Below are 24709 nucleotides of genomic sequence, written 5' to 3' on the forward strand. Positions count from 1 at the left end.
CTTGCAAGATCCCAACTATCTAGCCTTTGGTTCTCTTCACATTTTGTAGCTACTGATTTAGTCAACCTCACCTCTACCTTTGATGCTCTAGTCCCCACCAAGGCTATTATTACTTTGTCTCACCTCTGCTATAGCTCTCACCTCTGCTGCCTTTAATCCAAGGGACATAGACCTGAAAGAATATGACATACAACTAATTGGTTTAGCTATCCACAAACAAATTTCACTGGGACTACTATCGAGTCCTGCCTTCTTCTGCTCACTATGCTTGGTTCATCCTCAAACATGAAATTTAACCTCCAGTTTCTTTTCTCTACTGTAAATAATCTTAAACCCCTCTTCTCTGACTCATCCACCCTCACCTCCAATAAGTGTGAGAAGCTCATGGATTTCTTTGTCACTGAAATTAACTGCCAATGCCATGTCCCTTCCTTCCACGAGGCAACTGGGTCAAGGTTCCTTTGAACCTTCCCCCACCCTAACCCTAAACTCCCAACTTTTTTTGTTTTTCTCCTATCTCTCCTCATGCCCTCTCTATGCTCACCTTGTCCATGAGACCCACTTCTTGCTCTTTTTCACTGTACTGCTGACCACCCAATTGGTTTTCATATAGTTGATAGAAAATAGGAGCAGGAGGAGGTCATTCGGACCTTCGAGCCTGTTCTGCCACTCATGGATCATGGTTGATCATTCAGAGCCAAATCCCACTTTACCCCCCATATCCTTTGATCCCCTTTTCCCCAAGTGCTCCATCTAACTGCTCCTTGAAAACATACAATGTTGTGGCCTCAACTACTTCCTATGGTAACAAATTCCGCGGCCAGGGGAAGAGAGCTGGGTGAGGAGATTGAGGAGGGGACGTGAGCGGATGCCCTGGAAAGGGTGAATTCCTCCTCTTCTTGTGCGAGGCTTAGCCTCATACAGTTCAAGGTGCTACATAGGGCTCATATGATCGGGACGAGGATGAGCAGGTTCTTCGGGGGCGAAGACAGGTGTGCTAGGTGCTCGGGGAGCCCAGCGAACCATGCCCATATGTTCTGGGCATGCCCAGTGCGGGGGTATTTTAGAAGGGGGTAGCAAACACGGTGTCGAGGGTGGTAGGATCCAAGGTCGAGCCAGGCTGGGGGCTCGCAATATTTGGGGTAGCAGTGGAGCCGGGAGTGCAGGAGGCGAAAGAGGCCGGTGTTCTGGCTTTTGCGGAGGATTGTAGCCCGGCGGAGGATTTTGCTCCCAAGCGTGGAGGCCTGGATCAATGATATGGCGGGGTTCATCAAATTGGAGAGGGTGAAATTTGCCCGGAGGGGATCAGTACAGGGGATTTTTAGACGGTGGTAGCCTTTCCTTGACTTCCTGGCAGAATGGTAGGAAAATAGGCCGGCAGCAGCAGCAGCCTGGGGGGAGGGAGGGAGGGAAGGGAGAAATGTGCACATGTGTTTGTTGAATATGCCGGATGCTAATCTATTTCTTTTTGTAATTACTGGGGGGGGGGGGGGTTTGGTTTTGGGGGGTTTTCTTTTTTTTCCCCGTTTTTGTTGTTAATACTGTTGTCTTGTTGATATTTTCTGTTTTTGATATTTTGTGAAAAGCTCAATAAAAATTTTTTTTTTTTTTTAAATTCCGCGGCCACTCTCTGGGTGAAGGAATTTCTCCTCATCTTTGTCCTAAATTATCTACTCCGTATCCTAAGATTGTGACCCCTTGTTCTGGACACAACCACCATTGGGAACATCCTTCCTGCATTCACTCTGTCTAGTCTTGTTAGAATTTCATACGTTTCTATGAGATCCCCCCTCATTCTTCTGAAATCCAGCGAATACAATCCAAACTGATTCAATTTCTCCTCATACATCTGTCCCGCCACCCCAGGAATCAGACTGGTAAACATTTGCTGCACTCCCTCGAGCACAAGAACATCCTTCCTATAAGGAGACCAAAACTGCACACAATGTTCCAGGTGTGGCCTCAATTGCAGCAAGACATCCCTGCTCCTGTACTCTAATTTCTTGTTACAAAGGCCAACATACCATTTGCCTTCTTTATAGACTGCAGTACCTGCATGCTTACCTTCAATGACTGGTGTACGAGGACACCCAGGTCTCATTGCACATTTCCCTCTCCTAATTTATGGCCATTCAGATAATGCCTTCTCGTTTTTTATACCAAAGTGGGTAACCTCGCATTTCTCCGAATTATACTATATCTGCCATTCATTTGCCCACTCACTTAACTTGCCCAAATCACACTGAAGGCTCTGCATCTTCTTCACAGCTCATCCTCCCACCCAACTTGGTGTCATCTGCAAACATGGAGATATTACATTATTCCCTCATCTAAATCATTAATATATATTGTGAATAGCTGAGGTCCTAGCACCGATCCCTGCGGTACCCCACTAGCCCTAGCACCGATCCCTGTGGTACCCCACTAATCACTGCTTGCCAATTTGAAAAGACCTGTTAATTCCTAATCTATTGTATGCGGCTCGCCCCTGGCGTTCTTACGCTGGCCGGGGCGGGAGAATCTAGCCCTTTTTTTCTGTCAGGTGCAACGAGTAATTAAGAAGGCAAATGGAATTGTGTTCTTCATTGCGAAGGGGACTGAGTTTAAAAGCAGAGAGGTAATGTTGCAGTTGTACAAGGTGCTGGTGAGGCCACACCTGGAGTACTGTGTGCAGTTTTGGTCTCCACACTTGAGAAAGGATGTGCTAGCACTAGAGGGGGTGCAGAGGAGGTTCACTAGGCTGATTCCGGAGTTGAGGGGGTTATCGTATGAGGAGAGGCTGAGTAGATTGGGATTATATTCACTGGAATTCAGAAGGTTGAGGGGGGATCTAATAGAAACATATAAAATTTTGAAGGGAATGGATAAGATAGAAGTAGAAAGGATGTTTCCACTGGTAGGTGAAAGTAGGACAAGAGGGCACAGCCTCAAGATTAGGGGGGGGCAGATTTAGGACTGAATCAAGGAGGAACTTCTTCACTCAGAGGGTGGTTAAAGTATGGAATTCCCTACCGAAAGGAGTAGTAGACGCTACTTCATTGAATATATTTAAAGATAGGGTAGATTTTTTTTGAAAAATAAAGGAATTACGGGATATGGCGAGAATGCGGGTAAGTGGTTCTGAGACCACGAATAGATCAGCCATGATCTTATAGAATGGCGGAGCAGGCTCGAAGGGCCGGACGGTCTACTTCTGCTCCTAGTTCTTATGTCTACCAACCAGTTTTCTATCCAGCTCAATACACTAACCCTAATCCCACGCACTTTAATTTTACACACTAATCTCTTCTGCATGACTTTGTAAAAAGCCTTCTGAAAGTCCAAATATAACACATTCACTGCCTCCCCCTCGTCAACTCTAATAGTTACAACCTCGTCAACTCTAATAGTTACAACCTCGAATAATTCCAGTAGATTTGTCAAGCATGATTTCCGCTTCATAAATCCATGCTAACTCTATCCAATCCTGCCACTAAGTGCTCTGTTATGAAATCTTTGATAATGGACTCTAGAATTTTCCCACTATTGATGTCAGGCTGACTGGTCTATAATTTCCTGTTTTCTCTCTACCTCCCTTTTTAAATAGTGGAGTTACATTAGCTACCCTGCAATCTGCAGGGACTGTTCCAAAGTCTATAGGATCCTGGAAGATGACCACCAAAGCATCCACTATTTCTGGAACCACTTCCTTAAATATTCTGCGATGTAGATCATCAGGCTGTGAGGATTTATCAGCCTTAATTCCATCAGTTTCCCCAACACCATTTCTCTACTGATATTTCTCTCCTTCAGTTCCTCGCTCTCACTAAACCCTGGGTTCCCCGACATTTCTGGTATCTGATTTGTGAAGACAGAACAAAGTATGTGTTCAGTTGCTCAGCTATTTCTTTGTCCCCTATTATACATTTCCGTTTCCGATTGTAAAGGGACTACATTTGTCTTCACAAATCTTTTTCTCTTCACGTACCTACAGAAACTTTTACAGTCAGATTTTACATTCCCTAAAGCTTACTCTCGTACTCTATTTTCCCCTTCTTAACATAGGACATAGGAATTAGGAATCAGGAGCAGAAATAGGCAATTCAACCCTTCAAGCCTGCTCCGCCATTCAATCAGATTATGGCTGACCTCAAATTCACCTTCCCATCTGTACCCCATATCCCTTTAATCTGTTTTTTATCAGGTATATCCATCTCCTTCTTGAAACCTTTTAATGACTGGGATTCCACCGTGCAATGGGGCAATGAGTTCCACAAATTCACCACATCTGCAAGAAGTAGTTCCTTCTCATCTAAATCTACTGCTTCTCAACCTATATCCATGACCTTTCATTCTAGATTGCCGCACAAGAGGGAACATTTGGTCTATGTTTACTTTATCAATCCCTTTTAGTATTTTATATACCTCGATCAGATTTCCCCGTCATCCTTCTAAACTCCTGCGCGAATAAGACTAAACTGTTCAATCTTTCCTCGTATGTCAACCATTTCATCCTCAGAATCAATCTGAACTGCCTCCAATGCCACCACATCCTTCCTCAAATAAGGTCGTCAAAACTGGACATAATACTCCAGATGTGGTCTCACCAACACCCTATACAATTGCAACAACACTTCTCTACTTTTATACTCCAGTCCTTTTGCAACAAACGCTAACATTCCACTGCCTTTTTAATTACATGCTGTACCTGCATACCAACGTTCTGCGATAATGACTCCCTTGGTCCTTTTTGCTGAATTCTAAACTGCTCCCAATCCTCAGAATTGAGTTAGCACGGTTTCGTCAAGGGGAGATCATGTCTGTCAAATCTGTTAGAATTCTTTGACGAGGTAACAAGGAAGTTAGACAGAGAAGAACAGTGGACGTGATCTATTTAGATTTCCAGAAGGCCTTTGACAAGATGCCATGTAGGAGGCTGTTAAATAAGTTAAGAGCCCATGGTACTTAGGGTAAGATACTGGTATGATAGAAGATTGGCTGACTGACAGAAGGCTGACAGTGAAGATAAAAGGGGTCTTTTTCAGGATGGCAGCCAGTGACTAGTGGTGTACTCAGGGGTTATTGTTGGGACCACAACTTTTCATAATATATATTAATGATCTGGAATAAGGATCGGAGGACACTGTTGCTAAATTTGCAGATGATACCAGATATGCAGAGGGACAGGTTGTAATGAGGAAGCAGCAGAGTTGCATAAGGACTTGGATAGGCTAGGAGGGTGGGCAAAGAAGTGGCCGTTGGAATACAATGTGGAAAAGTGTGAGGTTGCGTACTTTGGTCAGAAGAATGGAGCCATAGACTATTTTCAAAAGGGAAAAGACTGAGAAATCAGAGGCACAAAGGAAGCCCTAGTTTTCATTTTCATTAGTTCAACATTCTCTGAAGGTTAATACGGAAGTTCAATCAGCAGTTAGGAAGACAATGCAACGTTAGCATTCATGCTGAGAGGGCTAGAATACAAGACCAGGGATGTACTCCCGATGCAGTACAAGGCCCTGATCAGACCCCATTTGGAGTATTGTGAGCAGTTTTGGGTCCCGTATCGAAGAAAGAATGTGCTGGCCTTGGAAAGGGTCCAGAGGAGTTTCACAAGAAGGATCCCTGGAATGAAGAGCTCGTCATAAGGAGCAGTTGAGGACTCTGGATCTGTACTCGTTGGAGGTTTATATGAGGGGGGATCTTATTGAAACTTACAGGATAATGAGAGGCCTGGATAGAGTGGGCGTGACGAGGATGTTTCCACTTGTAGGAAAACCAGAACCCGAGGCCACAGCCTCAGACTGAAGGGATGACCATTAAAACTGAGATGCGAAGGCATTTCTTCAGCCAGAGGGTGATGAATGTGTGGAACTCATTGTTGCAGAAGGCTGTGGAGGCCAAATCATTTAGTGGCTTAAAGATAGAGATAGATAGGTTCTGATTAATAAGGGGATTCAAGGTTATGGGGAGAAGGCAGGAGATTGGGGATGAGAAACACATCAGCCATGATGAATGGCAGACCAGACTTGATGAGCCAAATGGCCAAATTCTGCTCCTATGTCTTATGGATCTGTTGTTTTTCTTGGCCAATTTCTTGGATCTAATACTATCTCTAATTTCCTTTGTAAGTCATGGATTGGCCATCTTTCCTGTTTTAACTTTGTGCCAGATAAGAATAAACAATTGTTGCAGTTCCTCCCCCCACCATGCGCTCCTTGACTGTTTGCCATTGCCTATCCTCTGTCATCCCTTTAAGTAACTATCCTCTGTTATCCCTTTAAGAAACGTTTCTCAATCTATAATAGCCAACTTTCGCTCATGCCATTGTAGTTTTCTTTATTAAGATATTATTAATAATTCTCTCTCTGCAGGTGTTGTCCCTCCTTAAAATTTGCTCTCCTCCCTCACAAAGAAAACAACTGTTGACTTCCATTGTCCTTTCAAACTACTGAACTAATTCCAACCCTCCCTTTTCCTCACTGAAGTCCTTCACCATGTTTCCACCACCACCCCACCCCCCCCCCCCCCCCCAATTGTATGTTATCTTTCATGAAACTCCATGTTTAAATTCCTCCAGTCAGGTTTCTGCGATTGCCTTAGGACTAAAACATCCCTTATCAAAGTCACAAATTACATCCTATGTGACTGCAATAAAGGCAATATCCCTCCTTGTACTTCCGTGTATGCATTGTTAGCCACACCACTCTCCACCAATGCCTCTCCATGGTTATCCAACTAGTTGGAATTACTCGTGCCTGGTTCCATTCTTATCTGATCGTAGACAGAGCATCACTTGCAATAATTTCTCTTCCTGCTTATGCACCATAAGCTCTGGTGTCCCCAAGGATCTATCCTCAGGCTCGTTCTATTTGTCATCTACGTGCTGCCCTTTGCTGACATCATCCAAAAGCACAGCATCAGTTTGACATGTAAGTGATAACATCCAGCTCCAACTCACCGTTACCTTTTTCGGACTTATTCACGTTGCGAAATGATCAGGCTGCTCATCATACATCTCGTACCAGACGAGCAGAAAATTGCTCCAATAAATATTGGGAAGACTGAAACAGTTGTTTCCGGCCCCTTCCCAAATTCCTCTTCCCCAGCTACAGCTCTATCCCCTACCCTGGCAATTGTCCGAGACCTAAACCAGAGACAAGAGTGGTCAAAGACACAAATAGGTCTATAAAATTAGCAGACAAATGCAAAAGTCAGAATTTTGTTTGACAGGGAACCACAGCACTCTGTGCTCTATACTGAAATGCAAACGTTTCCAGGCCACTACAACTAGGTAGAATTTTTATACTTCCAGAGAGTAGAAACATTTGTTTATCATATACTACCATCAAGATTGTGGACCATGCAGTTTTCTAAAATAATCAAGTGATCTCAACATTAAATGTAGTCAATACATGTAATACAGGATGAGGTCAATCCAAAAAACAGAACATGATGTTGCTGGATTATTTACATGCACAGAGTCCTCACTCTATGCGGATGACCTGCTCCTTTATGTCTTGAAGCCACAGGAAGGACTGAAGGCAATCAAGCAGATCCTTAAAGAGTTCAGAACCTTCTCGGATTATAAATTCAACCTGGGCAAAAGTGAGACATTCCCAGTGAACCAAACAGGGGAGGGACAGAGCTGTAGGGCTGCTCGGTTAAATAGATTCCGACATCTGGGGATCCAAATAGCCAGAGACTAGACACAGATCCAAAAGTGGAACCTGATTAGCCTGGTGGAGGAAGTTAAAAAGGACCTTCAAAAGGTGGGGCACACTCCCACTCTCCCTGGCGGGGAAAGTGCAGACGGTCCAAAATGAACGTGCTGCCAAGGTTCCTCTTCCTGTTTAGATCCACACCGATCTTCTTTCCAAATGTAGACAGCCTAATCATGGCGTTTGTGTGTGTGTGTGGGGGGGGGACACACCGATCTTCTTCCAAATGTAGACAGCCTAATCATGGCGTTTGTGTGTGTGTGTGTGGGGGGTGGGGGGGTAAAGAATCCGAGAGTTCTCAAACCAACACTGCAAAAGAGGAAATCAAAGGTGGCCTGGCATTACCAAACCTGCAGTACTACCACTGAGCAGCAACGGTAGAAAGAGTGAGGGGATGGGTACACAAAACCCATTTCAGAGTGGGTGCAGATGGAGGAGGCCTCCTGCAAGGGGACGATCTTCCGGGCCTTGGCTACAGTAGCACTCCCATCCCCCTTGGCAAAATACACATCAAGCCCAGTGGTAGCGGCTACACTGAAAATGTGGGCCCAATTAAGACAGCACTTTCGGCTGATTAGGATGTCCCCATAGCCCCCATCTGCAGCAAGCAACAGATTCCTTCCAGCCATGCTAGACACCACCTTCAAGAAATGGAGACAGGCCAGGGGCACACTGACAGTTAGGGACTTTTACATAGGACACAGACTAGCGCCACTGAATGAACTGTCGGAGGAATGGGAACTGACGACAGGACAGGAAAGGAGACAGCTGCAAAAAAAGCACTTCCTCCGCAAAGAGGACCGTAGGGTACCCCGGACCCCGGAAACCACACCACTAGAAGACCTGATGAATACAGACAGTAAAGAAGGGGGACTCTATGGTAAATTGTATGGACAGCTACTGGACTGAGACCAGACGGAAATGGGAGGACGAAATGGGAACAGAAGTGGGGTGGGGACTCTGGAGCGAAGCACTAAGCAGGGCCAACTCCACCTCCTCGTGCGCAAAGCTCAGCCTCATGTAGTTCAAAGTGGTGCATAGAGCACACCTGACCAGAACCCGAATGAGGAGGTTCTTCCCAGAGGTGGAGGACAAATATGAACGTTGCCAGAGGAGCCCAGCCAACCACACCCACATGTTCTGGGCTTGCCCAAACTTGCTGGGTTCTGGACAGCCTTCTCCGAGGAAATGTCCAAGGTTGTAGGGTGAGGGTGAAGCCATGCCCAAATGCAGCAATCTTCGGGGTATCAGAGCAGCCAGAACTACACATGTGAAAGAGGGCTGATGCCCTAGCTTTCGCTTCCCTAATCACACGCCGGAGAATCCTGCTCAGCTGGCGATCAGCAGCACCACCCATAGCTATGGGCTGGCTAGCTGACCTTTTGGAATTTCTCCACCTGGAGAAGATTAAGTATGCCATCCAAGGGTCGGAGGAAGGCTTCCGAAATGCATGGGGGCAGTTTGTCGGCCTGTTCCAGAACCTGTTTGAAGCCAGCAACAGGGAAGCTGGAAAGTTAGAAAGAAAAGAGTGAGGAAAAAGAAAGACAAGGAAGAATCATAGGAACGCACAACCTTAGGGGGGGGGGGGGGGGGAGAAGAACCAACTAGGGAGGATACAAGGGACGTGCAACGGCGGGAAAGGCCGCCCGCCGAGCCGGGTGGCGGCAGACTGTACAAAGGAAAATTCAAGGGAAGAAAAGACAACCTTTCTGTATTGTACAGTAAATGAACACGATCAGTAATGTACATTAGCGTTTGTAATTCTTGAAAATACCAACAAAAGATTTTAAAAGAAATGTAAAGTTCTTTGTATAATCTGTTTTGAATTTGATCCTGCAAGCACATGGTTGTTGGTGCTTCTTTTCTGATAAATTCTATCCATGAAGCTTGATAGATTATCTAACATCAGTAGCTAACTGATTTGCATCCCACTCATAAAATGCTTTGTTGTTGGTTTTACTGAGGAAACAACAATGCCAAAGCCATACCTTATGTTCTCTTTAGGTCTGCATATCCACTCTGTTTCTCCAAAGATCATTATGCTTGGACTCAGAATGCCTCAATGAGTAATCACACCATGAGCTTTCAACTATTCACCACAAATATAATGCAAGTTACAAAGAACAATACAGTTCAGGAACAGGCCCTTCGGCCCTCCAAGCCTGTACCAATCATGATACCAACCTTGACCAAAACCCTCAGCACTTACTTGTGCCGTATCCCTCTATACCCATCCTATCCATGTATTTGTCAAGATGCTTTTAGAACGCCGTTAATGTATCTGCTTCCACAACCTCCCCTGGCAGCGCGTTCCAGGCACACACCTCCCTCTGTGTAAAAAAAAAACCTGCTTCGCATATCTCCTCTAAACTTTGCCCCACGGACCTTAACCTTTGTCCCCTTGTGACTGACCCCTCCACCCTGGCAAAGAGTGCTTGCCCATCCACTCTATCCATGCCCCTCAATCTTGTAGACCTCTTATCAGGTCACCCATCAACGTCGTTCTAATGAAAACAGTCCGAGTCTATTCAGCATCTCTGCATAGCTAACACCTTCTAGACCAGGCTACATCCTGATAAACAACTTCTGCACCCTCTCCAAAGCCTCCACATCCTTCTGGTAATGTGACAACCAGAATTGTGCGCAATATTCCAAGTGCGGCCATACCAAGATTCTATACACTGCAGTGTGACTTCCCAGATTTTTACTCGAAGCCCCATCCAATGAAGATATGCATTTCGTATGCTTTATTGACTATCTTGTCCACTTTTGTTGCTATTTTCAAAGATCTGTGAACCTGCACACCCAGATCTCTCTGGACTTTCTATATTCTGAAGAGTATTGCCATTTATGGTATATTTCCCCTTTATGTTATACCTACCAAAATGCATTACATTTGTCTGGATTAAACTCCATTTGCCATTTCTCTACCCAAGTCTCCAACGTATCTATGTCCTGCTGTATCCGCTGACAATCCTCAACATTACCTGCCACTCCACCAACATTGGTGTCATCCGCGAACTTACTAATCAGACCATCTACATTTTCCTCCAAATTGTTTATGTATACTACAGGTAACAGAGACCCTGCACATATCCCTGTGGTACACCACTAGTCACAACCTTCCATTCAGAAAAACACCCTCCTACTACTACCTTTTGCCTTCTGTGACCGAGCCAGTTCTGTCTCCATCTTACCACCTCACCTCTGATCCCGTGTGACTTCACCTTTTGTACCAGTCTGCCATGAGGCTTTACTGAAGCCCATGTAAACAACATCCACCGCTCTCCCCTCATCAATCATCTTTGTCACCTCCTCAAAAAACTCGATCAAGTTAGTGAGGCACGACCTCCCCTTCACAAAAACCATGTTATCTATTGCTAATCAGTCCATTTGTTTCCAAATGGGTATAAATGAGAATTCTTGTCTGAATTTGGTTTCCTTAAGTTTCCATCTTTGGACAACCACCCTCTTCTACAATGTTAATTCATTTTGAAGCCACATTGTGAAATGGGAATGCTTGCAATCTTTTAACTTCATCCTAGATTTGTTTGCAGAATGTAGTATTACATACGTCTGCCTTCACCCTAACCAACATCTAGTGTTCAAAAGTCAATCATTGCCCTCCACCTGTATAGCTTTAACAATGACAATACAATTAACATCCATTAATACTATAGCCACGTTGTGCCAGTGGAGGTGGGCGTGAATGTTTACGGTGAGGGTTTGGGTGTCAATCAAGCAGGTTGCTTTGCCTTGGTTGGTGTTAAGTTTCTTGTGTGTTATTTGAGCTGCATCCATCCAAGCAATTGGGAGAATATTCCATCACACTCCTGAGCTGTGCCTTGTAGAAGTTGGAGAGGTTTTGGAATCAGGTAAGTCAGTCCCCACAGAATGTCCAGCCTCTGACTTACTCTTGTAGCCACAATATTCGTGAGTTGCCCATTTAGATTTCCAGTCAATTGTGCTACCCAGACTTTGATAGTGGGGTATTCAATGATGCCACCAAGGGCCAAGAAAGATAGTTTCACACCTTGTTGGAGTTGATCATTGTCTGACAGTTGTCACGTAAATGTTACTTGCCATTATCAGCTCAAGCCGAATCTCGGGCAGATTTCAGCAGAAATCGAAGCATTTGGGTGCTCCTGGTTGCATACTGGATGTAAGAAAGCCTGGAATCCTCGAAAGTTGCGGTTCAAGAAGGCAGCCAATCCCCCATCTTCCAAACAGCAATTATGGATGGTCAATAAATGTTGGCCTCGTCAGCAATATCCACATCCCATGAACGATGTTGTGGTGCCAAAAATGGTAAGCTCCCAGTTCTCCAGTAAATTGTGTCAATCACCTGTAGAATGCATTCCTGTACTTCACTTGGCTGACATTACAAGCAAAGAAATTTGATAGGTCAGGGGCTGAGAAATAATTGGATATCTCTTTCAAGAGCTGCTACAAGATGGCACGGTAGCGCAGTGGTTAGTACTGCTGCATCACAAGAAGGCACTTAAGAAAGTACTTTTGGAACGGGGGAACGGAGAGGGGGGGCTTGGCCCTTCCGAATTTTATTAACTATTACTGGGCCGCTAACATATCGATGGTTAGGACAGTGGGGGAGGGGTCAGTGTGGGAGGGAGTGGAGGCGGCATTTTGCGGCCTGGATGATGTAGGTTTTATGAGGAAGTGGTGGGATAGGTGAGGGCAGTGTGGGAGTAACTCGGCCAAACCATGTACACATTTTCTGGGCATGTCCAAAGTTGAGGGGATTCTGGCAGGGATCTGCAGACGTCATTCAGAGGTCCTGGAAGGAGCGTGACTTTGAGTCCAGAAATGGCAATATTTGGGGTATTGGAGTATTTGGGGTATATCACTGTCCATGTGGAGTTTGCTCATTTTCCCTGTGCCTGCATGGGTCTCGTCCCAACATCCCAAAGATGAGCAAGGGTAGGTGGATTGGCCATGCTAAATTGGCCCTTAATTAAAAAAGCTGGTAAAGACATAATGGGCCAAATGGCTTCGTGACTTTATATGATTCTATAAAGCTTTGCTTCCTGAAATGAGCCTTTGTTATAACATTTGATAATTTGTCACATCATAGCCAGGGAGGCTATGGGACTTGTCCACATTAATGCAACACGTGGCAGATCTGCTCTATTCCCTCTTTGGTGAAATATACTCTTTTATGTTTCGGATCTGTTGGAGAGTCTGGGAAGGATTATGGGCCGGTTGGGGAGGTTTGGAGGGTTCTCGGGATACAACCTGAATGTAGGGAAAAGTGAGGTATTCCCGGTGAATGAGCTGGCACACCGGGCTAATTGGGGGGATGCCATTTACGGGTAGCGAGGGATAAGTTTAGGTACTTGGGGATTCAAGTAGCGAGGAATGGATGGGCTCCATAAGTGGAACTTAACGAAGCTGGTGGAGGAGGCCAGGAAGGATCTTAAGAGGTGGGATACACTGCACTAAATGGCGGGGAGGGTCCAAGTGGTGAAATGAATATTCTGCTGAGGTTCTTGTTTATCTTTCAGGCTCTCCCAACCTTTATACCATAGGCCTTTTTTCGGAGAGTGGACACATCATCTGACTTTGTATTGGGCGGAAAGGTGCCCGAGGGTGGGGCGGGACCCTGCTACAGAGGGGTTGGCGTTCCCAAACTTGTGTCATTATTATTGGGCGGCGAATGTGAACAAGGTGCGGCGGGTGGTGGTGGGAAGGAGAAGGGGTAGAATGGGTTAGGATGGAGGAGGAATCTTGTGAGAGGTCTAGTTTGAGGGCTATGGTGACGGCAGCATTGCCAAGGACTCAGAGTAAATATTCAGGGAGCCCAGTGGTGCAGTCCACGGTTGAAGATACGGAATCAGCTGAGGAGGCATTTTAGGGTGGAAAGGATGTCGGTGCTAACGCCGCTGTGCAAGAATCATTGGTTTGAGCCGGGGGCGATGGATAGTGTATACAGGAGGTGGAGGAAGTGGGGCTGGTCAAGGTGAGGATTTGTATTTGGAGGAAGGGTTCGTCAGTCTGGAGGACCTAAGGGAGAGGGTAAAGCTGCCGAGGGGTAGTGAGTTCAGGTATCTACAGGTTAGGGACTTTGCACGAAAGGTCTGGAAGGGGTTCCCTAGATTGCCGGGATAAACACTGCTGGAGCGACTGCTGCTTCCGGATGTGGAAGGGGGGGGGGGGGGGGGGGGAGAATGGGGCTATAGTGGCTGGGGGAGCAGGGAGGTGAGCGGGTGGTGAAGATCATGGAGAAATGGGAAGCGGAGTGGAATGGAGATCAATTGGGAGTAGGGAGTGAGGCACTGCGAAGGGTAAACAGGACCTCATGTGCAAGAATGAGCCTGATACAGTTTAAGGTGGTGCATAGGGTGCATATGACTCGGGCGAGAATGAGTGGGTTCTTTCAGGGGGTAGCAGATGAGTGTGAGAAGTGTGGCAGGGGCCAGCGAATCATGCGCACATGTTTTGGGCTGTGAAAAATGTGAAGATTCTGGGCAGGAGAGTTCGTGGTCTTAGCCAGGATAGTGGAGGAGGGAGTGGGACTGGACCCTTTGGTGGCGATATTTGGGGTTTCAGAGAAGCCGGAGCTCATGGAGAGGAGGAAGGTCGATGTCTTGGCCTTCGCCTCTCTGACTTTTGCTGGAGTGGCGGTCGGGCATCGCCACTGGGGGTAGCAGCATGGTTGGGTGACCTGTATGACTTCCTGTGGTTAGAGAAGATAAAGTTGAGTTAAGGGGCTCAGCAGGGGAGTTTGAGAAAAGGTGGGGGACTGTTTGTGACCGTGTTTGAGGAGCTGTTCGTCGCAAGGGGGGGGGGGGGTGAAAAAGGGGAAAATCTGTACAAACTGTATACAGGTAGTTGGTTTTTGGAAGAATGGTTCCTGGGGTGTTTATTTGCTGTAACCTACTTTGATACAAGTTTGAATAAAATGAGTTTATTAAAAAAAGAAATGTACTCTTTACACACATCCTCACTAAGGTCTTATGATCTCTGTTGATTGTATATTTAATGAAGAAAGGCAATGCTGGGGGAGGGTAGGGATGTGGTATGTCTAGCCCTCTTAAATGCTGCATGACTTTCCTATGCGCTTTGATAATGGCAAACAAGGACATCAATCAGAAAAGCCATACTTTCAAGAAGGCCATGTGCCTTGTCTCCAGAATTTGGGAAAAGAGGATTTTGTCAACAAGGAGTTACCTCTTTATGTAAACCAATGCTGATCAGGATCAGATTTTTTTATTATGTGGTGTGCTCTCTGCAACATTTTATCAGTCAACGACTGTTAATGAAGATAGCCTTTGGTAAACCTGACACTTTAGCCATTCTAACAATAAACCAATATCTGTAGGTATCGGAAGAACTGGAAGATTGTGCTAGAGAAGCTTGATACTTAACATTCGGAGAGGTTGTACTGAGACCCAGGTCTTTGATGCGTTTTCCCAAACCACAGGCACACTCCACTTTGCCTGGAGCTTTCTTATCAGCAATAATCCTCGATATTCAGGTGAAATCAGGTTCTTGAAAGACTGAAGATTGAATTCTATAACACATATTGTTAGCTTAGTTTCTTAATAATACTCTGCCCTCCAATCCAGTCATCAAGCAATACTGGAGAATTTGAGCCCATATTAAGATGGCATTTAAATGTTATGCAAGTGCTGTGTCAGAAGGTACCCCGATATCAATTTAGCATGATAAACTGAGGCCCTGCGTGCTGATTTCTTGTATAACAAATTCCACAGTACTGTACCGAGACGTTCTCCCAATGTTCTGTCCAAAGTTTATTCTTTCAACCAACATCACTCAAACAGATTAACTGATCATTTACTTGATTTGCATTTGCAGGATAAACAGTAATAATTGTACTTCAAAAGTATATCGCTGATTATGGAAGTTCTAGACCACTTTGGGATGTCTGTGGTTATAAGAGCAATTATATGAATCCAAATCTTTCTCTTTTGTTCTTCATATTTGGAAGTTTTGAACTTTTCATATCTTCAGCCTATTGAATCCACCAGTCAGTGAGATTCATGGATGAGTTGGAGACTTTACACTATGTGGTGAATGTACTTCATGTAATTCACATTGTATAGTATTGTGTCCTTGTGGGCTCTGTCTGTGAGCCGTTGCGTGGCTCTGCCCACAGGGGGAGATAAGGAGCTTGTACAGGGCTCCACCCTTGGCTCCGCCCATGACCCCTCCCACTACCAGAAGTAAGTGCTGCAGCCTTGTGAGCCTGCCCTCAGTTCTTCTGGTCGCAGGAAGGCTCAATTGTAAGTCTATTAAAACCACAGTTTACTTCCTATCGTGTCTCGATGTGAATTGATGGTTACATCACACTAATAATCAGAAAAAGATCTAGAGGAATGAAGCATCCAGGAGGGGGGATATAGGGTTACATGCGGTTACAGCATGCAATCAGGAAGACAAATGGTCTCTATCTCAAGGAGTTTGGAGGACACGAATAAAGAAATCTTGTTACAATTGTACAAGATTTGGTTGAGACCACATTGGAATACTGTGTCCAGTTTTTTCTCTCCACATTTAGGAATAGATATACTTGCATCTGGAGGCAGTACAGTGAAGTTTCACTAAATTGGTCCTTCAGATAGGTGTTTGTCCTATGATGCAAGGCTGAGTAAATTGGGCTTATACTCTCTGGAAGTTTAGAAGGCAATCTCATTAAAACCTACAAATTTTCTGAAGGGGCTGATAGGACTGTTTCCACTGGTCAGGGAATTTAAAACATGGAGGGCGGTCTCAGGAAGGGGCGATAGTTTACGGTTGTGATGAGGAGAATTACTCCCTCAAAAGGCAGTAAATCTTTGGAATTCTCAACCCTGTAGGGGAGTGGATGCTCCATCGTTGGATACATACAAGGCTGGATTAGACAGATTCGTGGTCTCAGGGAATCAGTGGATACGGGAAGCGGGCAGGAAAGTGAAGTTGATGCCCAAGATGAGTCATTGAATGGCAGAGAAGGCTCGAGAGACCAAATGGCCCATCCCTGCTCTTATTTCTTGGTTTCTTGAAGCTAATTAGACAGATATAGGGTTCAGAGGACAGGAACAAGGATTTTGAAATTAATTAAACCGGAGGGGTCCAATGGAGATCAATGACAGATGAGTGGGATTTTATACATGTGCAGGATAGAATAAATGTGAATAGTTCTGGACAAGTTGCAGAATTGAAGAACAGGCAGCAAAGAGAATATCAAGAGTAGTTGAGTTTGGAGGTGACAAAGCAATGCCCAAAAGATTTTAGCAGCAAATGGATGGAAATGGGGCACAGCAGGCACTGTTGTAGATGTGGGAAGCAAAAAGTCCAGATGTTGGATCAGATATGGAATTCAAAGCCCAGGTCAGAATTGACAACGATGCCAAAACTGCTGAAGGTGAGTGCAGCCCGAATGTGAGGCTGAAAATGGAGGGTATGGATTCAATGTCAAGGATCAGAGTTTGTGTGAGGTTCTAAAAACAATGGCACTGTCAGCATTGGGGAGCTTACAGGTATGTAAAACTTTTTCAAATCAAGTCCTAAAACCTATTATAACTTAATTTCAAGCGATGCCCAGACAGGACCTTTACCTTCTCTGCGGTATCAACTTTCTCAGTTTGCTGGAAATCTATTCATGCACACTAAGATCATCACAACACACAAGTGCGAAGGCAATTACAATGTGAACTATAATAATAATAATCTTTATTGTCACAAGTAGGCTTACATTAATACTGCAATTAAGTTACAGTGAAAAGCCCCTATTTGCCATATAACAGCACCTGTTCAGGTACACCAAGGGAGAATTCAGAATGTCCAAATTACCTAACAGCACGTCTTTCAGGACATGTGGGAGGAAACCGAAGTACCCGGAGGAAACCCACGCAGACACGGGGAGAACGTGCAGACTCCACAAAGACAGTGACCCAAGCCATATAATCATTGATTATATAATTCCTAGTTTTCTATATATCTGAACAGATGTCATTATTGTATTCTAGCTTGATGGAAGTGATTTTTTTTGTTACCAATTACTGAGGCCTAGCACAGAGTATGCTTGTGAGAAATTCAAGTATCAACTTTGGTTGAAGTAATTCAGTAATGATTCCCATGTTCGTACCACTGACCTCTTGGCAATTTAATGATGCAAACAGTAGCATCTTTGCAACAAATTAATGACCCTTTGCCCAGGTCAATGTCTAACATTACACAAAGCCTTTTGTTCAATTTACCAAAAACAGGTTAAAAAAAAAAGTAGGGGCAAGCCAATCAAAACACATAAAAAGCAATACCATGTTAGTTATAAAAATAATTATATTAATTCCATTTTGGAATCTTAAACCTGGAAGGTACCTCAAGGTCATCTTGGTTTTAACTTAAATTCTGCTTCTTAAAAATAAACCTTTGGAAAACTTTAATTCCTCTATCATTAACACACCTCCAATAAAACATAATTTCCCAGAGAAAAGATGAGTTTGAGTAAATGAGAACATAAAGGAAGTTCAATGAACAAACACATATTTTAAAACAGTTGATTCAAATGTAAGCCTCCATGTATTAACTACTTAAAACATTTCCTCTTCTTATACAATATCAAAGTGACAAATTACATAACATGACAAAATATAATTCCACAAGCCAGTGCTGCTAGTTTCAGATTCATGAATCCAATGGTCTCATGGTTGGCTTGCCATCCTCCACCCGCCTCTTTCTGTCTTCAGCCAATTGTTCATTATTCTCCCCAACATTGCTTTCTGCACTGTATTAATTACACCTCATGTTCCTATCATTTGAAAGAGTTCCAACAGCATCTTCCACAATGTCACAACAAACACCCAATGCCATGCCATGTCCACTTCCTTAGAGTCTGAAGGGACATCAGTTCATGCATATGAAACCTACACTTATATTTCCTGTCATACTTCAGTTTTCACACATTTTCTGATTCAAATGTTTATTACTGCACTGTAACAAACTGCAGAGAAATGTCTCAGAAGCAAAATAAAAAGTGCCAGGACCCACCGGAAACCTCATGTGATAATCTACAATGTAGTTATCAGATATAAAAATTAATAAAAGTTTTATCATAGAATTTACATTGCAGAGGGAGGCCATTTGGCCCAAAGATTCTGCACCGGCCCTTGGAAAGAGCACCCCATATAAGCCCACACTTCCAACCTATTTCCGTAACCCAGTAACCACACCTAACATTTTTGGACATTCAGGGCAATTTAGTATGGGCAATACACCTAACTTGCACATCTTTGGACTATGGGAGGAAACCGGAGCACCTGGAGGAAACCCACGCCGACACGGGGAGAACATGCAGACTCTGCACAGACAGGGACCCAAGCCAGAAATCGAACCAGGGACCCTGGAGCTGTGAAGAAACTGTGCTAACCACTTTGCTACCATGCTGCCCATCATAGAATTTACAGTGCAGGAGGCCATTTGGCCGATCGAGTCTGCACCAGCCCTTGGAAAGAGCACCCAATTTAAGCCCACACTCCCAACCAGGGATAGGGTGGAAGTGAGGGCTTAAGAACGTCAGTGCAGACTCATTGGGCCGAATGGCCTACTTCTGCACTGTATGTTCTATGTTCTAAACCAACGGCGTAACCCACTAAACCCCACCTAAGCTTTTTGGACACTAAGGGCAATTTAGCGTGGTCAATCCACCTAACCTGCACATCTTTGGACTGTGGGAGGAAACCGGAGCACCCGGAGGAAACCTATGCAAACACGGGGAGAACGTGCAGATTCCACACGGTGACCCAAGCCAGAAATCGAACCTGGGACCTTAGAGCTGTGAAGCAACTGCTACCCATGGTCTCTGCATCATTAATTTCCTATAATTACAGGAAGATCACATAACGTAATTGCCCAATTTCTTGGGTATGAGGTTTAAGATGGAATGGTTAAAATTTATGATGTATACTTCCAAGTTTAGATATCAGTTTGACACTTTGCTCTGAAACACTATCACCTACAAGCTGCTTAAATATCCTTCTCACGATGTTCCTATGTTCCATTTCCCAAATCCTTAACGCATTATATGCTTGTATAATGTTCAGATATGTTTGCTAAATCATTTGTAAGCTGACTCAAAACTCATGAAAGTCTGCAGGGTGACAACAGGAACAAGGATATAGAATTCTCCAGATATTGCTTTCCAACAACAATTTCCTGTAAATATTAGCTTTCCTGCCAAGGGTAGGAATACTGTAAACATTCCACAAAACAGTAAAAACAGCCATATTGTACTTTTCAACTTCTCTGCGAAGGATTTAGCTTGAGCTTTCACAAATGTTTTTTCTAAATTTGAAGCAGCTATGATAAGGTTTCCTCCAAATCAACAAGTTCTGTTTCAAAGCCAAAACAGTAACTGCACGAGCAAACCACCTGGTGTCACAAATTCTTTTGTCTGTCAAATGTTTTCCATTTGCCTATTCCAAGCATGATTGCAGCATATTTCACCGATATGTGGAAACCAAAAAAAAGGCATACACATTTTGAACAAAGTCAAAAAAATGCACAGCTCCCTCAAAGGATTCAGCTGCAGCATTGCAGATTAAATTCAAAGAGAGGCTGGAACATGGGATTAATTGTGCACAGGGATTTGAATTGTTCAGTCTTACTCGTAGACCTGAATATTTTCCTGCCATATGTGCTGCATTATCGAAGCTCTGTCCATGATAATTTTTGTTGTCCAAACCTGAATTTGCAATGTTTTCTAAAACATTTTTCGACAGACATTCAAGTGTGGGATGATAGCTGGAAAAAAACAAGGAAATTGATCTACAACCTCACCATTGGTGGTCACATATCTTAAAATTAAATGTTACTTGGTCTACATGACTCACTCCTGCTGTTGAATCAACTGCTGTGGAATAGTATTTGGTATCTTTTACTTAATTCGTAAATTGATTTCCAAGTCGCTCTGCAATTATAGTGTTGAAGCCATCGTAGGTTGGTGGTCAAAAAGGTGATCTACCCCGAGCCACAATATTGATAACTTTTCAAATGTTCTTTGAGAAGCTCATCAAATTCACAGAGGTGTTCAAAGCAGGCTAAAAAATTAACTCTTCGAGCTGACAATGATGACTCATTATGTCCTCAGAGGTAGTACCAAAGAAGACTGTGTCAACATGATTCAGCACCTTCCTACAAGAAGAACATTCCTTTTCAAACAGAGCAAATAATGTAGAGTCAATTTTCCCAGATATTCTACATCTTTGAACGAATGTACACATAGCTTTAATATGGCCTTTGGAAGTTTCATGATCAGCAATATCTCTTCCAACATTTCTCCAGCTAGAATACCCACAGACGATTGCCTGTTTCCCTTTACTCGGATCAGAGAATAATTGGTTTCTGAAAAAATTAATCAATTTCTCCTTTATGTTATGCCATTTCTCTTCACTCTTAAGAAATTAAGACTTATGAAAACTTGCAACTTGCTTTCGGTTTCCAACCTTCCTATTCTCAAATTTTCCATATACTTTAAAAAAAATTTAATGCAAAATGTTCCATCATACCCAGGAAAACAGATTTTGGCCATAAGGCAATGTCTTCAGGATAGGTTCTTTCCCTCACTTCAACAAAAGAATCAACAACATCTGGTAGTTCTATTGTCAATTCAGAATCCACTTCTTGTTCAACTTTTTCAGGCAATTTAGTATCTCTGGAAATCGGCAAGTCATCAGATAATTCACCTATACTTTTGGATGAGGATGAATGTGCAGTTTATGCACCGTTCAACACTTCAAACATATTAAATTAAAATGACAAACTGTCTTTTTTCCTAGCTTCGTCCTCTTAACTCACCTTCAATTTTCTGTGTTTTTGACTGCCAGATTGATGGTGCTTGCTTGATGTTGGGCCACTTATAAAGTGTCTGAAAGAGCAGGCTTTTTTGCACCTTCAACCCCACGATTTTATCAGGTTAAAAAACTCTTCCTCCCTGCAATTCTGACATTCAACCCCACCCCCTCCCATTCTCACCATATCATTCACCTCGCTCACTTGGGTCTTCAAGGCAGGCTGCCTCACTTGTTGCGGCCGCTGCACCTGTCCCTCACCTTGGGCGTCGTCGTGCACCTGTTGCTGGCCTGAGTCCGCTCCTCTGCTCCTCATGGCTTGATTCGGGACAGCAGATGAAAAACTGTTCACCTCGCCTGCTCAGCAGCTGACCTCGTGGCTTGATTGGACGGTCACACCTCGCTGGTGTTGGTTGGGTCCACCATTGCTGGTGCCCGTTGCAAACCTGTTCACTTTGCCTGCTCAGCAGCTGATATTGTGGCTTGATTCAACGATCGCGCCCCGCATGTCTTTTGCTAGCCTGCGTCCACCAGTGCCGACGCATGGCACAAACATGTTCAGCTCAGCCCCTCATGAATTGACACGAAAACCTAAGCAGCCTCTCCCTCGCCTTTCGTCATAGTCTTGCACACACGCAGTTCAAGTTAACCGTTTGTTACCAGGTTTTCCTCTTTCAGATTCACCAGTGTTTTCACTCTGCATTTGCATGTGATAGGAAATTAGTCTCATCAGCCTCCGATTGGATGTTCAGTGCACCAGTCCAGCATGGGGACTCCCTATTGGTCGGGACCCTGTGGCTGGCAGTGTGTTTCATTGTAAATCTGTCTCAGATTGCAGTGAAAGGGAATGGATATCTTCACTAAGCTTTTCTTTTTTTCAAAACATGATGCAGACTAGTTCGTGAAAAGTAGCACCCTCTGCTGTACCTCTGGAAAACAGCTTCACCGTTGTAACATACAGTGGCTAAAATATGAACATATTTTATTTACTTCATTTCAGCTTTGTTTTTCAGTACAGAAGGGGAAGAAAATATTTGTCGACCATTCGCAATGAAATGGAAAATCATCCAATGCTTACTTCAGGACAGAATAATTTGTAATAAGTATCTTACTAGTTAGGTACCGCCCAATAAGCACTCAAAAAAAACCACAAAAGGTAAAGTTTATGCAAATAATTATATATCACTAACAAATATCTGTTGAAAAATGTACCCTGAAATTTCATAATGGCACTTTTTTCAAGTGTTAGGCAATAAACATACATAGAAAATAGGAATAGGTCATTCGGTCCTTTAAACCTGCTTGCCATTCATTATGATCATGGCTGCTCATGAAATTCAATACCCTGACTCCGCCTTCCCCCTTATCCATTGATCCCTTTAGCTCAAAGAGCTATATCTAATTCTTTCTTGAAATCACACAACATATTGGCCTCAACTATTTTCTGTGGTAGCAAATTCCACAGAGGTGAAAGAATTTCTCCGCAACTCAGTCTTAAATTTTCCCTTATTCTCAAACTATAACTCCTAGTTCTGGACTCTCCTCACCATCAGGGTGGCACAGTAACAGTGGTTAGCACTGTTGCTTCACAGCTCCAGGGTCCCTGGTTTGATTCCCAGCTTGGGTCACTGTCTGTGCGGAGACAGCACCTTCTCCCCATGTCTGTGTGGGTTTCCTCCGGGTGCTCCGGTTTCCTCACACAGGCCAAAGATGTGCAGGATTGGCCATGCTAAATTACCCCTTAGTGTCCGGGATTACTGGGTTACGGGGATTGGGTGGGGGTGTGGTCTTAAGTAGGATGCTCTTTTCAAGGACCGGTGCAGACTCGATGGGCCGAACGGCTTCCTTCTGCACTGTACAATCTAAGATTCTATGATCAGGAACATTCTTTCTGAATCTACACTGTCTAATCCTTTTAGAATTTTATAAGTGTTAATGAAATCCCTCTCTCACTCTTCCGAACAGCAATGATTTTAATACTAAACGACTTAATCTTTCCTAATATTACAGTTCTGTCATCCCAGGAATCAGCCTGGTAACTGTTCGCTGCACTCCCTCTTCGCAAGAACATCCTTCCTCAGATAAGGACACCAAAATTGTACACAATACCCCAAGTGTGGCCTTATCAAAGCAGTGTATATTGGGCAACACACAGTGCCAGGGACCCAGATTCAATTCGGACCTCAGGTGACTGCCTGTGTGCAATTTGCACATTCTCGCCGTGTCTGCCTAAGTTTCGCCCAGGTGCTCCGGTTCCTCCCACAGTCCAAAGATGTGCAGGTTAGGTGGATTGGCCATGTTAAATTGCCCCTTAGTGTCCAAAGGTTAGGTGAGGCTACAGGGATACATAGAAAAACAAACGTACAAAAAAACAGGAGCAGGAGGAAGCCATTCGGCCCTTCAAGCCCACTCTGCCATTCATTATGATCATGGCTGTGATACGGCGGAGAATTGGGCCTCGGTAGGGTGCTCTTTTGGAGGGTCGGTGCAAACTTGATGGGATGAATTGCCTCCTTCTGCACGGTCGGGATTCTATGAATGAAGTCAAACATCCCAATTACTATACTTAAATCCACTCGTTATGAAGGCCAACATACCATTTGCCTTTACTGCCTGCTGTACCTGCATGCGTACTTTCAGCGACTGATGCACAAGGGCACTAAGGTCTCACTGAGTAACCACCTCTCTCAAATTACACCGATTCAAGTAATAATATGCCTCCCTATTCTTGCCACCTAAATAGATAACCTCACACTTATCCACATTATACTGCATCTGCTATGCATATGCCCAGTGTCCAAATCACACAGAAGCATCTCTACATCTCCTCACAGCGCAGCCATTCACCCAGCTTTGTATCATATGCAAATTTGGAGATAATTGTGACGATTGGAGGATTTTCTCAATGTTGGGACAAGTTAAGCGTTAAAAGTCTGGGGGTATAGTGTGTTTGGCTGCAATGGTCATGTTTTTGAAAAGGATTCTGTTTTGTTTCTAGTAAATAGCATGTAAAATTGACCAGAAGAATGTGGATTGACTGTGGAGTTAATGTGCTTTTGCAGCCTGCATAGAGAATACGTTTTTCAGCTTGGAGTGATGAGGTTATTGCTGGGTGGAGTTAAGAACGTCAGCGAGGCAGCGAGTTTGGAGAAGCTTTGAGAGAGAGAGAGAGAGAGAGAGAGAGAGAGAGAGAGAGCAGGCTTG

General features: G+C 44.1%; 2 protein-coding genes across 2 annotated transcripts in view; one reads left to right on the forward strand and one right to left on the reverse strand.

Annotated features, from left to right (window-relative positions):
* prickle2b (prickle homolog 2b) overlaps positions 1-24709 on the reverse strand; it is a 441701-nt gene that overhangs the window by 259825 nt on the left and 157167 nt on the right.
* LOC119973610 (14-3-3 protein beta/alpha-1-like) overlaps positions 16995-24709 on the forward strand; it is a 70822-nt gene continuing 63107 nt past the window's right edge. Inside the window, exon 1 of the mRNA XM_038811996.1 lies at positions 16995-17082. Within this exon, the coding sequence (XP_038667924.1) occupies positions 16995-17082 (88 nt within the window). The remainder of the gene's footprint in view (positions 17083-24709) is intronic.

The sequence above is a fragment of the Scyliorhinus canicula genome, chromosome 11 (assembly GCF_902713615.1).
Source record: "Scyliorhinus canicula chromosome 11, sScyCan1.1, whole genome shotgun sequence".
In the NCBI taxonomy this organism is placed as follows: Eukaryota; Metazoa; Chordata; class Chondrichthyes; order Carcharhiniformes; family Scyliorhinidae; genus Scyliorhinus; species Scyliorhinus canicula.